This window comes from Acomys russatus, chromosome 4 (assembly GCF_903995435.1).
Source record: "Acomys russatus chromosome 4, mAcoRus1.1, whole genome shotgun sequence".
NCBI lineage: Eukaryota > Metazoa > Chordata > Mammalia > Rodentia > Muridae > Acomys > Acomys russatus.
The window spans coordinates 13,503,606-13,519,657 of NC_067140.1; the positions used below are offsets into that span (position 1 = coordinate 13,503,606).

The 16,052-nt window shown below is 44.8% G+C and overlaps 1 protein-coding gene across 1 annotated transcript in view; it reads left to right on the top strand.

The window, feature by feature from the left end:
- Stk4 (serine/threonine kinase 4) overlaps positions 1–16,052 on the top strand; it is an 83,744-nt gene that overhangs the window by 31,502 nt on the left and 36,190 nt on the right. The window contains exons 7-9 of the mRNA XM_051143734.1: positions 2,315–2,452; positions 3,606–3,737; positions 4,364–4,550. Coding sequence (XP_050999691.1) covers positions 2,315–2,452; positions 3,606–3,737; positions 4,364–4,550 — 457 coding nt within the window. The remainder of the gene's footprint in view (positions 1–2,314; positions 2,453–3,605; positions 3,738–4,363; positions 4,551–16,052) is intronic.

Consider the following 16,052-nt stretch of genomic DNA (forward strand, 5'->3'; position numbering starts at 1 on the left):
AAAGACTTGAGCTATTTTTTAAAAGTATTTGTGTGCCCAAAGATAAATTCCTTCTTATTTATTTTTTACTTTTTGGTGAAGCTGAAGAGAAGGAATAGAGGATTTACATAGTGCTACTTTTGAGATTTAAAGAATATAATTTAAGAAAGGTGCAGTAGTGCACTTCCTTAATCCCAACACTTGGGAGGCAGAAGCAGGCGAACTTCTGAGTTTGAACTTAGCCCGGACTACAGAGTGAGTTCCCAGACAGCCAGGCCTACACAGAGAAAGCCTGTCTCGAAAAACAAAAAACAAACAAAAAAGAAATATAATTTAAACTGTCTAATGCAAAGAGTTTTATCTTTCATAAAGTAGGGTTTCCATCATTTAAAAGCCAGGGCTAGAGAGATGGCTCAGTGGTTAAGAGGTCCTGAGTTCAATTCCTAGCAGCTGCACGGTGGCTCAGAGCTATTTATAATATGATCTGTGCCCTCTTCTGGCATGTCGATGTACATACGTAAAATAAACAAATCTTTAAAAAAAAAAAAAAGAAAGAAAATGCCATCATTTAAAATTCAACAATTAGGGGCCTGGAGAGATGGCTCAGTGGTTAAGAGTACTGTCAGCTCTTCCAAAGGTCCTGAGTTCAATTCCCAGCAACCACATGGTGGTTCATAACCATCTACAATGAGACCTGGTGCCCTCTTCTGGGCTGCAGGCGTACAGGCAGAAAAAACATTCTATACATAATAAATAAATAAATCTTTAAAAAACAAATTTAAAAAGTTTAACAATTAATAGTATTTAAAAAAAAAAAGAGGGGTTGGGGATTTAGCTCAGTGGTAGAACGCTTGCCCAGCAAGCGCAAGGCCCTGGGTTTGGTCCTCAGCTCCAGAAAAAAAAAAAAAGACAAAATAACAAAAAGACCAAAAAGAAAAAAAAAACAAAAACAAAAACAAAAACAAAAAACAAAAAACAAAAAAACCCAAGGTAACTAAAAAAAAAAAAGATTTATTATTTTAATTGTGTGGTACCCTTAGAAGCCAGAAGAGGGCGTCAGAGTCCCTGAACCTAGAGTTGTAAGTGACCTGCCTGACAGGGATGCTGGGAACTGAATGTCAGGTCCTCTGCAGGGGCAAGCAGCATGTGACACTAACGATTTTACAGCCTCTCTAGCCTGAGTGAGTAACAGCGTTGCTCTTTGTAAAGTAGAATTTAAATTTGCTTTATTATAGTAGCTTGATTTTTAATTTTCTTTTCTACAGAGTGATGCTTTGAGGGGCTGGAAACATAGCTTAGTGGCAGAGCTCCTACTTGGCCTCAAAGGCCCTATGTTCAGTACCTACTACCACAAGCTATCTTTCTCTTCACTTCTCTCTCTCTCTCTCTCTCTCTCTCTCTCTCTCTCAGACACACACACACACACACACACACAGAGATTAAAACATCATTTGGTATGAATTAAAGCTAATGGCTCCTTTGTGACTTTCAGAACTTCCGGTTACGATCTCATTACTGTCATTTCTGATGTTCATTGGTGGCTTCGAAGGGGGAAAGTTTAACAGTCGTGGGCCTGAAGTTGTCTTTGGAGTACAGATACTAATAGGCGGCCTCTTTCCACATTGAAACCAATGTGATGTGGTTGCCCTTTGGCCCCGACTTGTTTGTGGCTGAAGGGATAGATCACTTGGTAAAGTGTTTGTCTTGCAAGCACGAGGAGGACCTGAGTTCCTTCTCTAGCCCCTAATGAAAGCCAGGTGTGATGATGTGTGACCATAGTCTCAGCCCTGGGAGAGGAGACCAGGTGGATCCCTAGGGCTCCGTGACCAGCCTGCCTAACCTAATAACTGAGCTCCAGGTCCCAGGGAGACTCATGACTGAGATGGACGGTTGCTGAGAAACAGCTCTCTTGTTTTGTTAGTAGTGGGGATTGAACCTAGGGTTTCATTTATGTGAGGCAGCTGTTCTGCCACTGAGCTACAGTCCCATTCAGCAGTGACACATGAGGTTGACCCTTGGCCTCCATGCAGGCATACACACATGCACATGTACTTGCACCACACATGCATGAACATGTATAGTCCTACACATGTATGCCCATGCGCCTGTACACACACACACACACACACACAGACACACACACAGACACGCACACAGGAAAGGTTTGTGCGTGAGCAAGGGAAAGGACAGGAGAATGCTTTCAGATTCTCTGGTTGCTATACTCCATGTGTACACACTTTATGTTTGGGAAAGTGAAAAATCATTTTACCAAGCAAATATAGTTGCTTGATTGAAGTTTAATTTCCATTTTACCTTTTTTTTTTTTTTCAACCAGGCAATATTCATGATTCCTACAAACCCTCCTCCCACATTCCGTAAGCCAGAGCTGTGGTCAGACAACTTCATGGATTTTGTGAAGCAGTGTCTGGTTAAGAGCCCTGAGCAGAGAGCCACAGCCACTCAGCTCCTGCAGGTATGCCACTGTTCCCAGCCATTCACCTGCTGCTGAGTAAGTCACTTGCTTGGAAGCAGTACTGAGGTCTAAGACATTCCGTGCCGCGAGAGAATTGACAGCTGTTGAGATGAAAGGACATAATCGTACTTAACTCGCTGAGCAGGGCAGTAGTGGAAGGAAGGCCATCATACGTGAGCTCAGGCTTATGAGCAGGTACAAGAAGCTCAGAAACATTTGTACCACCAGGAAGAGGAGTGGGTGGTAACAGCTCAAGCCTGAGGTCAAGTCATAACAGGCCAGATGTGCACGTGTCCAGTAAGAGTGGAAGGAAATGATCTTAAATGCTTTGCAAATACAAGGTGATGTGATAATCTTGCTAACCGTCTGGCTCTTCTAAGAGTATTACCAACTCCGCCTGGCTGGAGTGATGACAGAGGCTGATGGAAGCGTCCTGTGCTCCGCAGCCCCACCACACGCTGACGCACCCTTCTAGTCTTAAGAGTACTTAGCAAGTTTTGAGACATTTACCCTGTTGGTGGTGGGGACAGGGATGTACTATCCCTCCAAGGAGGAAACATGCGGTTCTGTCAGAGTAAGCTGGGATATTTAGGTAACTCCTGCATACTTTCTATACGTAACGCCAACTACCAGGGCTTCGTGTTGCTCCACAAAGATAGGAAAATGTAAGATGGGGCAGGTGAGATGTCTCGGAGGGTAAAGGAGCCTGCCCTCAGACCTGCAGCCGCAGTTCAGGTGCTGGAACTGATGTAGTGGGGACGGACTCTCTCAATGGAGTAAAGACACAAGACCCTCTAGATGAGACAGAGAAATGGCACAGGTCTCTTAGAGCCGTGAAGTGAGTGTGGCTTAGTTGCCCCAGGTTGGAAGAGAAAAATTAGATCCACTGATTTATATGACAAATATTGCCAGATTTCTATTATGTGCCATGCACTGTTTTAAAGTAAAAATTGTGGCTGGGTGGTGGTGGCAGTGCCTGTCTTTAATTCCAGCCCTTAGGAGACAGAGACAGGCGGACCTCAAAGTTCGAGGCGAGGCTGTCTGCAGAACAAGTTCCAGGACATCCAGGGCTACACAGAAAACCCCTGTCTTGAGAAACAAACAAAACTAAACAAAACAGTCATGTCATTTATTCTCCGTTTCCTTACTTAAGCACCCATTTGTCAAGAGCGCCAAGGGAGTGTCAATGTTGCGAGACCTGATCAACGAAGCCATGGATGTGAAACTGAAGCGCCAGGAGGCCCAGCAGCAGCGGGAAGTGGAGCAGGATGACGAGGAGAACTCGGTGAGTGGCAGGCGCTGCGCTTCAGGAGTAAATGCACATTAGGCCCTCATATTGCCACAGAAGCGAGAGAAGCAGCTGCTGTGGTCCAGCTTAGAACTTGAGACTTTAACAGCACTTTGTCCCAGATCTCATTCAGTGTGGCTGGACACTGTGTCGCCAGGTCTGTGCTTGCTTATTGCTCAGTGGTTTTTAAAACACATTATATTATTTTTGCCTCCATATCTTTTATCTAGTTCATCTATTTATTAAAGAGAGACGGACAGACAGACAGACAATCTCCCATTTTGGAGACTTGTTTTTCCCAAGCTCTTCTAAAATTTCATACTGTATTCTGGAGTCACCCATGGCTTTGAGATTCCAAGGGTACTTGTGCCGGCTTTTTAGGTCTGTACTGGAGGTCAGGTGAGAAGGGAGGAGGAGGACGCTCCTTTAGATTAGATGTGCAGTTGCCACACCGGTGATCTTATGATCATCTCTGGTTAAATTAGTGCTTTTCAGCTTCTAAAGTGTGTATACAACCTGGAGAGATCTCAAACCTGGGAATATTTGCACCAAGCTGAGTAACAATAATTCAGAAAATTCAAAATCTTTTGATTACATTAACTTCAGATTCTGTTCATTTGCAGGAGGAGGATGAACTGGATTCTGGCACAATGGTTCGAGCTGCCGGTGATGAGATGGGCACTGTCCGCGTAGCCAGTACAATGAGCGACGGAGCCAATACCATGATTGAGCATGGTGACACATTGCCGTCCCAGCTGGGCACCATGGTGATCAACACAGAGGACGAGGAAGAGGAAGGAACCATGAAAAGTGAGCTCTGATGAGACACGCTAATGGACCCAGAGATGGGTTCTCACAGCCAGGCAGCCCTGGGCTTGGGTCTGCTGTTCTGTTGCCATAGCTGAGTGCCTCAGAGGGAGGGAGAGCGCTGCTCAGTAGGAGGTTCTGTTGGAGGGCTGTGAGGAGCAGGAGGCAGGGCAGGAAGAAAGCTGCACTTGGCTTGTGAACCCCAGCGGCTACCCTCTCATCTGAATGTCCTCACTGAAGGGTTCTCCTGCAGGAGGGGCATGCACATGGTTGCGATACAGAATCACCTCGAAACACAGTGGAATCTGAAATGCTGTACGTATCTTAAGTGTCTGTTTAATCAAGGGTCACTGGTAGCCAATCAAAGGTAATTGAGCAGATTTAAAGGTTCTGTTAAGTCTTCAGGAAAATGCTTCCTTTTTTCCCTCTCCTTCTCTGCCTCCCTACTGTGTTCCTTTTCACCTCTTCCTTCCTCCCTCTACTCTCTCGTCTCCCCTTTCACTTTCCTTGTTAGGGATTAAGTCCCTGAGCCTCACACGTGCTCCATGAGGCCTTTGCCTAGCCAGCATCCTGTCTTGTGAGACAGGGCCTTCCTACATTGCCCAGGCTTATCTCAAGCTTCTGGGCTCAAGTTGTTGCCTGTGGTCAGCGTCTAGGCCTGGTATTTCCAGGTTTTGGTCACTGTATTCAGGAATGAAATAAAAGCTCACATTGTTGGCAGAGTATAAGGCGACTTTATTTAGACAAAGTGCAGGTCAGAATCCACTGCAAGAGAGCAGTAGGCCACAGGAAGGTACAGTTGCTGCCTGAGGCGTCCTTTTATGAGAGTCTAGAGGAAAGCGGGACTGGTTTCCAAGGCAAGTAGTTTGGGTGGTTCTCCTATTTTGAGTGATAGATTAGTTTATATGATCATTCCCCTCACTGTGCATGTCTCCTTCTATAATGCAGCTGAGGGGAGTCCCGCCTAAAACTTCACATGAGAACACACTTCTGCCAGTTGTGCATGAACCTAAAGCCACTTCCTGCCTCATGTGCTCTTCTTGTCTTGTGCTTGGACATGAGAAGAATATGACTATATGGTGTTTGTCCAAACACGATGATTGTCAGGGAGAGGAAATGCCTATCCCATTGTTCAGAATAGGGTGTGTACACACACACACACACACACACACACACACACACACACACACACACACACACACACACGTCAGGTGACGTTCCTAAATTGCGAACAGATTGCTAGGTGCGTTTTGTGGAGGGTTGTGTGTGAATAGAAAGCACAGGTAGAGGACCTACCTAGGCCTTCCAGTGCCCTGTTACTACAGTACTCCTAGTGCTGGCCTGTCTCAAGTGGTTCCCTTGCCTCAGCCTCCCAGCAGCTCCCATTACAGCTCTGTGCCATCGGCTTGGCTTTGTTTCCCTCTTTCCTGTCTGATCTGTGCCTGTGACTGGCCTCATTCCTCGTCCTCAGCTCCTGGCTCAGAGTCCCACTCTCTGGTCTGTACTGATTGGCTTTGCCTGGGCGTGTAGGTCAGTCTCAGAGGAGAGTACAAAGCAGTAAATGAGGCATAGAGGTTCAGTTTAGCCTAAACTTTGCGTCCATTTAAAGGCCTGGGTCTCCTTAGTCATCTTTTTTCTTCCCTTTAAGTCCCTACCCCCGTGCTAGGGATCAGACCTAGGGCTTCGCTTGTGCTAGTCTACTGCTGAGCTATACCTTCAGCTGCCACTTAAATATTTATGGTTTTTCTTCCAACCCAGGGATCAGCAAACCAGCCTCCAGGCCAGTCTAGCCTGCTGCGTACTTTGGGTAGGAAGACTCAGCTGGAGCACCACTGTAGCCAAGACTAAAGTGTCTGCTGTCTGTCCCTTTACAGACAGAGAAAGTTTGTTGGTTAGTAGAACGCCTGACTAGCACATGTGAGGCCCTGGGTTTCATCCCTAGGGAGGGAGCACAGTTAAAAGGAAAGAAAAAAAGATGAACAAGGAGACCTGGGGCTTTAAACTTAAGCAAAGAGGGCTTGCTGGAGTGGTGTACATGTAGGGTCTTGCTGGAGTGGGGTACAGGTGGGGTCTTGCTGGAGTGGTGTACAGGGAGGGTCTGGATAGTCCTGATAGTGGCTGGCTGCAGACTGGATAGGCTGAGAACCAGAAAGCCGCACAGGCCACAAAGCTGGATGTCTTGGCAGTCCCAATCTGAGGGCCTGGAAGATCCCAGAGAGTCAGTGGTCTTAAGTCCATGTTGAAAGACCAAGAAACTGGAGTGCAATGCCAGAGTGAGGGATGACAGAAATAGTGGCTGTAGCAGCACCAGGGATTAGTGTGCCAGTAAGAAGCAGAGACAGGTTAGCAAGCAAGAGATTTTCTTTGCGTATCTGGGCTGTCTGTCAGATGGTGCTGTCCGCTCTCAGGGAGAGACTTCTCTCAAAGACTGGCTCATAGGTGTATCTCATAGTTGACCCCAGATGCCATCAAGTTCAGTGAAGGAAATGAGTTCTAATATTGATGTAAGGATGTTGTCGAAGCATAGTAGAGGCTGTTGACATGTACTGGGGTTCCTTTATAGACAGGCAGCGAGCTTGGCAGCACACAGGTAGGTAGAGGTATTCCAGCAGGGGGAGCACTTTACACAGGAGCCTCACCAAGAGCTTGGTGAGTTGAGGAACTCAGGGTGGCTTCTTGTGGTTGAAGGACATCTGCAGGGCGCTGTTCATGTGCCCCTTCTATTCTTTACCTTTCAGATGACTTACCTCTTGTTTTCAAGGTAAAAGTAGCTCCTTTTGTCTGGTTGGGGGCTAGGATTCCTTATCTCTGAGGCGGTAAAGGCAAGGTTATATTGGTAGATTTATAAATTGATAAAACTTCTGCAATGCATTGCGTATCAGGCATTCAAATCTGGGGCTGGAACGATCACCCTGCAGCTAAGAACATTTGTTCTTCTTACAGAGGGTCTGAAGTCAGTTCCCAGCACCCACACCAGGTCATAGCCACTTGCAACTCCAGCTTCATGGGATCCAATACTCTTTCTAGACTCTGAAGAACCTGTACTCACACATAGACTCTTTGCCGTGTACACATAATTACAAACAAATCCTGAAAGAAAAAGTCAAACTTTTGACCTGCTAAATTCCACTAGTAGGAATTAGGCCCAAGAAAATAATCGAAGACAAATAAGAATTTTTCCTAAACATGGTATTGTAGATGGAACACTGTATATATAAAAACATTAGGTACAGTCCCAGCCTTTAGCTGAAATCTAAAGGAGAGTGGACATTAGCTAATTATACTTGTCTAAAAACATATTGGTAATTCTTGTTAGTTGTTTGTAGAATATGTGCAGGGCAGACTCTCCTGTTATTTTGAATGAGGGCTCTAAAAGAACTTTGCTTTATCAGAAATAAAGATCGAATTCCTGTGTGAATGGTCAGTATTGAGCTTGTTATACTTTTCTCTGCCAGCAGAGGGAGCTCTGTAATTGGTTATGAATTGGAATTATGTTCCCTTTCACGGTCACTGATACCCTTTGTATGATAGGATTTATTTTGGATCAAGACTACTACTTATTTATCTTTAAGTATATACATAGCATATGCACATTTTATTACCTTGTTTTATGGGTTTGGGTATTTTTCAATGCCTGTGCATACACGTGCTTAGTGCCTGCAGGGAACTGGAGTTCCTGTGAGCTGTAGGTGCTAAGAATTGGACCTGAGTCCTCAGGAAGAGCAACCAGCCATCTCTTCAGCCTCACCGTTCAGTCTGTTCTGAGTCACCACAGCAGTGCTAGGGCTTGGTCTTTATTTCACTTCGTTAGGAGACCGGACACTCGGCAGAGCTGAGGCACCTTGCACAGTGTCTCTCAGGTTCCTAGTCAGCTTTAGTGGGAATTGGCTTTGTTGTTCTTCAGCACAGTGCCACACGTAGCTTTTAAAATGGCTCAGTGGTTAAGAGCGCTGCCTGCTCTTCCAGAGGTCCTGAGTTCGATTCCCAGCAACCACATGGTGGCTCAAAGCCATCTATAATGTGATCTGGTGCCCTCTTCTGCAGATAAAGCACTCATATACAATAATTTTAAAAAAATGTCATCAGTTAAGCAGTTCCAACCAAATAGTGGAATAGGAAACAACTCAAGCACAGACCTGATTTGGGGAAGAGTTACACTATGTAGAAAAACAAGTGTTAAAGACGTCTTATATCCATTTGTTACTTGGTGTGTCCTGATCTTGGTTTTGGAAGAGCAGGGACTGGAACCCCGGGCCTCCTGCACGCCAGCTGTGTACCACCGAGCTGCACTGTACCTCCTTTTAATCTTGCTTGTCCTTATGCAGAAAAGGTAATCTGAATAGCCTTGTACTGGTTTGCAGAATTTCTTTGTGTTTTAGGTACTGACTTTTGGCGTATGGTTTGTGCTTTCTAATTATTTTTTGCCTTAACTCATGACTTGTGCCCTTCACTTTGCAGCCATTCTTAGCAATTGTAGTTTTCATGACATCAGACTGTTCTAATTTTTTAATTCGTTATTTAGTGTTTTTCAAGATAATTCCCTGGGTGGTGGGGGTGTACACCTTTAATCCCAACATCAGGAAGGCAGAGGCAGGTGGATCTGTGTGAGCTTGAGGCCAGTTTGAGCTATAGAGCGACTCCCAGGACAGCCAGGGCTACATCGAGAAACCTTGTCTCTAAAAATCAAAAGGGGAAAAAATTCTTTCTACCTAGACTATCATAAAAGTAGTGTGTGTTTAAACAATTGTAAAGTTCTATTGTTTACAGGTGTTATTTACTGTTTCCTGGATTTCTGTTTATACTATGAGCTATAGTCATCTGCTCCATTTTTTCTCATTTGAAAACCATATTTCCTTACCACATTCAACTGTGTGGTCCAGTCACCTTTGCATGTCTTCTGTGACTCATTTTCTAAAATAGATTCCTTGTCCCCCCCTTCTTCCTCCTTCCTCCTCCTCCTCCTCCTCCTTCTTCATACAGATTGCTATTTGAAATTTTCATTATAGTGATCTCATTGATTTTAGGATCAGTGTATCAAATTTTGCACTCTACTTTGATTTTATTTGATTGATTTGACTGTATAGATTAGTTCTGTCAAACACTGTTACTTGGTTTACCTATCATATCTCTAGAAAACTATAGTTTATTTATAGTCACATTCTACTTTTGTGTGTGTGTCTGTCTGTCTGTCTCTCTTTTTTGGGGGTTGGGGCTGTTTCAAGACAAGGTTTCTCTTTGTAGCCCTGGGTGTCCTGGAACTTGATCTGTAGACCAGGCTGGCCTCTAACTCACAGAGATCCACCTGCCTCTGTCTCTTGAGTGCTGGGATTAAAGGCGTGAGCCACTGTTGCCTGGCCTGTCTATCTTGACGAGGCCTTTTTATATAGCTCAAGCTGGTGTCAACTTTTGATTCTTTTGCCTCAGCTTCATGAGTATTGCAGCTACAAGTATGCACTATCATGCCTAGCAGTTTGTGTGTGTGTGTGTGTGTGTGTGTGTGTGTACACATGTGTGCTCATGTGTAGGCCAGAGTTGGTCACCCTTGGGTGGTGTTCTTCAGGAGCTGTCCAAGTAGATTTTTAAAAAATATTTTACTTTTAGTATTTAAAATTACATGTATATGTGTGGGTGTGTACCTTGAGGTCAGATGCCTCAGGAGGCCAGTGACTTGGATCCCCTGGAGCCGCAGTTACAGGTGGTTGGGAGTCACCTGGTATGTGTGCTGGGAACCAAGCAAGAATCCTCTAGAAGAGCTGTACATGCTCTTTACTGCTGAGCTATCTCCCCAGCCTGCATCTTGCGTTTCAGGACCAGTCACTCCTGGCATTATATGCCTGCACAGTGCCTGGATGCGTTGTGTGAGTTCTAGGGATTAACTTGGGTTCCTGTACTTGCCTGGCAAGCACTTAGCTGATTGAGCTGTCTGTCTCCTTAACCAGCCTAGCACTTTAAATAGTTTTATTAAGTTATTAGATTTACCTTTAGATCTTCAAAAATTATTTTTGTGTTTATTGTGTGTGTGTATGTATGCTTGCACACATGTGGAGGTCAGAGGAGAACTGTTCTCTCCCCACCATATGGGCCTGGGGCATTAACCTGAGGCTAATAGCGAGTGTCTTTTCACTGACGTTCCAAGTCTTTTGTTTTTGGTTTACTTTTATAGTTGGTGTGTTGATGTTTTCCAGTGGGTTGTTTTGTTCATTATCCTTTGAGAGTCCAAATCTGTAAGTTCCCTTTTTTATTCTTTACAAAGAAGGCCTTCTCTGTGAATTAATGGTCTTAGTTTTCCCCCTTTTGATCTGTACACCTTGCTTTCTGGCTCACTTAGATCTCTAATGCACTTTGAGCAGTAGTGCCTGATCTTGTCTTGTTGCTCACCTTAGAGACATTTCTTCTAATATCTTTTTTTTTTTTTTATTAAAGATTTATTTATTATGTAGACAGTGTTCTGTCTGCATGTGCACCAGCCTGCCAGAGGAGGGCAGCAGATCTCATGATAGATGGTTGTGAGTTACCATGTGGTTGCTGGGAATTGAACTCAGGACCACTAGGAAGAGCAGTCAATGCTCTTAACCTCTAAGCCATCTCTCCAGCCCCTCAGTTCTAATATCTTAATACTGAGTCTGATGGCGCAGCAGAATCATAACACCTCTTCCTTAGGCTAAAGAGTCTCTCCCTGTAGCTTTACAGTCCTTGGAACAGAGCTGGTGTAGCGTTGCTTACCATTGGCTCTGATTGCGGTGGCTTTTCCCTTAGTGCTAGTCTAGCCTTACTGCATGTCTGCATGGTGCGTGTGCTCTGCTCTGTCCGCTGTCAGCTGCCAGTGCGAGCACAGGGACGTCAGCACTACGCAGGCATTCCGCATGCAGCCGCATGCCAAGCTCTGAGAACTGATCTGCTTTTTAGAAACAGAATTTTGTTTACCTTATACCCCTTGCCAGCCTGGGAGTTGCTATGTGTCCTAGGCTGGCCTCAGATTCAAAGTTCCCCTGCCTCTGTTTCTTGAATTCCAGAAGTATAGGCATGTGCCACTGTGCTTGCGAATTACTCAGAAGTGCTGTTTTCAAAACTAAGTGTGTAAAATTTTAAACTGGGGATGGGTTAGAGAATTGTGGTTAAAGACCCCGGCCTGCGTGGCAACTGTTCTTTGCTACTTTCTGAGACATTTGTGGCTCAGCATGTTTGCTGTGAATTTTTGTCAAGTAGTCTGTGCATACTTTAGCCAGATTGTGCTTTCTTCTATTGAAAATGTTTTAAAACTCCGCATGTGTGTGCTGTGAAGCCGTGGTGTGGAAATCAGCAGACATCTTTTGTGGGTTCTGAGACTTGAGCTGAGCTCCACAGGCTTGCATAATACCTTTACCCAGTGGGTCGTCTGCCAACTTGAGAACGTGTATTTTCTAGTTGTTTGGTATAAGAATTTACATCTGTAAACTTAATTTACTGGTGCCTTTAAAGTGCACATTCTCCACCAGTTTTCGATATTTGATTTTTCAGAGACAAAAATAAAGAGCAGTAGCAGCAAAACACAGAAGAAGGGAGTCGGCTTGGTCTGCACAGATGTGCTGCTTGGCGGTACTTCCTGTGTGAAGGACTAACGGGTCAGCATAGTAGTTCTGAGAGGTCATGGATGCCCGTTTGCTGCCGGGCTCGGTGGCCATGATGATGTGGCCTTGTCCGTCCGCATGTCCAGGAGATGCCTGTCAGCCGCCCTCTCCTCCTTCCCAGGCCTGTTCGCAGTGGAGGCAGGAGGTGAACTAGTATTTGCTAAGTTCTCGTCCTGGACTCAGGCCTTTCCACTTAGACCCTGTGGACTGAGGGGAGTGAGCTGATTTCTTCCTAAAATCTGTGCTTGGTTCCCAGGGTTCTGATTTGCTCCCTAAGCAGCAGCTGCACTAATGTCTTTGAAGTGGAATGCAAAACACCGCGGCGTGGATGAGTTCAAGAAGCTCTGGGACTGAGGGCATCTATTGTTGCTGCCTTTCCCCCTTGAAAGCCAAAATCCAGGCTCTGGTTGAAAAGATTTCATTCCAACACTGTCTGTTAAGTACACATTCACCGGAGCTGCGTAAGAGAGACATTCTTGACTCAAGACCCAATTCTTTCCACCTGCAGTTGTCTGAAAGGGGTTGTAACTGTTGTCCTTGTGCTGTCTCTGTCAGTCTGATTTGACAGCTCTTGTGGGTGCGGTGGTTTGGGTGTAAGCGCTGTACCGGGTTGGCCTCCTCTGGACAACAGAGGCGTTCTTGCCCAGATTCTGAGTGCCTCAGAGCCCAGCACAGTTCTGTGAGTTCTCAGTGCTTCTGTGTCCCTGCCGCTCTGACTTGATGCCACAGAGAGGTTCTGCGTAGTGCCAGGGCTGTGTATGCACTGCAGCGGGAAGCTACAACGTTTAGTTTTGTTGCGGAAGGTGAGCAGGAGAAGGAAGGAAAAGTAATGGATCTTTGCAGCCAGTCTTGGCTTGGAGTGTATGTCTAGGCCTCACAGGTGGAGCCTCCTTACTGAGGGGACTCCCCTTTTGATCTTCAGAATTTATGTTTTGTTTTCTCAAACTAAAATAAGGAACTACATAGAAAATACTGAGTGTCTAATGCCCAAAGACGAAAGTGGTATAATAAACAATTATTATTATTTATTTATTTATTCATTCATTTAGAAAGAGGAGACACATATCCACACCGAGAAAGACAGACACACACACACACACACACACACACACACACACACACACACACACACACACACAGAGAGAGAGAGAGACAGAGACAGAGACACACAGAGAGACACAGAGAGACAAAGAAAGAGAGGGAGTGTGTTAAATTCCAGAGAGAGAGAGAGAGAGAGAGAGAGAGAGAGAGAGAGAGAGAATGTGTTAAATTCCCTGGCAATAAGATGACAGCTATTTTGAGAACCAGTTAAACAGCTCAATACACAAGATGGCAGATTTAAAGAAGGCCAGACTTTGGATCCCTTTGAGCCTTCTTTTGTAAGGCTTCAAACTCTTATCTGAACTCTGGGATTTATTACTGACTGCCTTTATTTCCATCCCTGAAAGGTAATCTCCGTGGTGAACTGCATTTTATGAGAAGTTCCCTCCTGGGTGAGCTTTACAATAGAGAAGCAGACTTGGTACTAAACAATTTCACAAATGACTCCAGGTCATCCTTCAGAGTGAAGCTAACTCCTAATTGTGCAGTTTGTCTTACTGTGTCCACATGTTGGGCTCACTTTTATCTTTGGAAACCATTAACATTCTTGATTTCTTTGGGACGAGCCAAGACTGCTGAGCTTGGTGCCTGAATATTCATCCAAAGAGCCCAGCCAGACCACAAGCTAGGATGGGAAAGCACCAGATCGCCATGTGACCTGGGGATGGGCCCACGGCCTATAGTCTTTGGAATATAAGGGACTCCAGTGTGCTTATGTTAGTCACAGGAGAGCCAAGAATAGCAGTGAGGAGAAAGGGTGGATCCAGAAGCGGGGCCTCGGCTTGGGCCTAAGAGGCCGAGAGGCAGCCAGGCCGGCCTGGTCCATCAGTGCTCTACCTGCAGTGCCTCTCCGTTCTGGCTCTTGCCTAGAGAGGAGTGGAGATGCACTCTTTAATACTAATTGAAGTGGATCTATAAGGAAGATTAGATGATTTCCTGTAAGAGTGTCCACCCTAAGAAATGTCAGTTTCAGGATTTGTTAAAAACAACTATCCAATGCAGTCCATGAGGTATTTCTTAGATACGTCCTATGTGTTACAACCATGTAATAATGTACAGAGAGACCAAATGAAACATTTACTGCTGGCAAAGAACTTATAGGTCCAAAACGTAAGATGGTGTCTCTGTCAGGGTCCAGGGCTGTACATGCTGCTGCTGCTCTTTCCAGCCTTCGCGTGTGTAGACCATACCTCAGACCATGGCATTTGGTAGTGACTTATTAGCTGAGGAGAGGGGCCCTCTGTACATGAAGATAATAAAACACGTGATGAGAGGCTGGGCTAGTCACAGGAAAGGGTTAAAGACTTTGTGAGAAGGATGGTGAAGACTGTTAAAAATGAAGCAAAGTCGGAAAACCGGACAGGGCGTGTTGAGATACTGAAGCTGGCTAAAGCAGAGGTGGGCACTGGTCAGCCTTTAAAAGGACTTGGAGCGCCCAGATAAGGAGTTTGAACTTGATGCTATTGTTACAGGGAGTATCAAGACACTGGTCAGGAGAGGCGAGACCCAGTCTCAGGAGACTGTTGCTGTACCAAGGGATGGGCCGTCCTCATCGTTGACTATCTATCCCCAGTGCTGGAGCGCTCCTGTGATCCATGTGCAGCTCATTAGCATTAACATGCCTGTGAGCCACTGTAACCAGGAAGAGAGATTTTTCTGGGCTCCCGGGCATCTTACAACCCTCAGTTCTTAGTGGCTTCAAGAACATCCAAAAGTTTATGGTTACACAGACTTGGATAATGACTTTATGTAAATGAATGGCTGGGTACATCTGAAACCCATAAATGCTTCTTAACAAAAACAAAACCAGCAGCTACATATTTAACAAATGATAGGTTTCAAAAACAAACCCTCTATAATGTAAGTAATGCATTTACATGATAGCACATTATTTTAAAGCAGCAGGACACATTGAGGTATTGCTTAGTTTTTGTCTTAGAAATATTTATGCATGGAGCCCAGAAAAAAATGTAGGCTTGTGTGCTCACTTCCATACTTTGAGCAGGATTAATTACTACTTAGATAACAACAGGTTATTGTGAACTAAGGAAAGGCTAAGCTGGCCATCGTGGTTAGTGAGTGACAGTTCCCAAGTGAAGGGTTGGGGTGGAACGGCTGTCCAGTTTGTGATCTGGTCATTCCATAGCGAATGTGAGCTCCAGCGTTTGGTCAAGCTTCTTTCTAGCATGTCTGGCCTGGCATTATTTTATAGTTTTCAGAAGCCCAGAAATAAGAGCATATCATAGAGGAAGGGCTGTTGTCACTTTATATCAAGATGGCGTTTCTGACATAATTTATGAACCACGGGGCTTACTCATCCCGAATGTACAGTGGCTTCTAGTATGTTTGCAGAGTTGTGCAACCATCACCAGGATTTAGTTTTTAAAGTTTTATCATTTTAAGCTATGGTATACATTTATAAAGTTTACCATTTTAAAGCAAGCAGTTGTGTAGATTTTAGTGTGTTGACAAAGTATTACAAGAGTAACAATTATTAAGTTCCAGGCATTTTGATCACTTCCAAAGGAACTCTCAGCTGGGTGCTGTGACACACATCTGCAATACCAGCACTCTGGGAGGCAGAGGCAGGCAGATTGCTCTGAGTTTGAGGCTAGTCTGGTCTACAAAGCAAATCCAGGAGAGACAGAGAGAAACCGTGTCTTGAAAAAACAAGCAGACAAAAAAACAAAAAACAAAAACAAACAAAAAAAAATCAAAGGAACTCTCTTTCCATTGTCAATTACTTCTTATTTTCCCTATTTATGGATTTGCCTGTTTTGGATATTTAATGTAAATG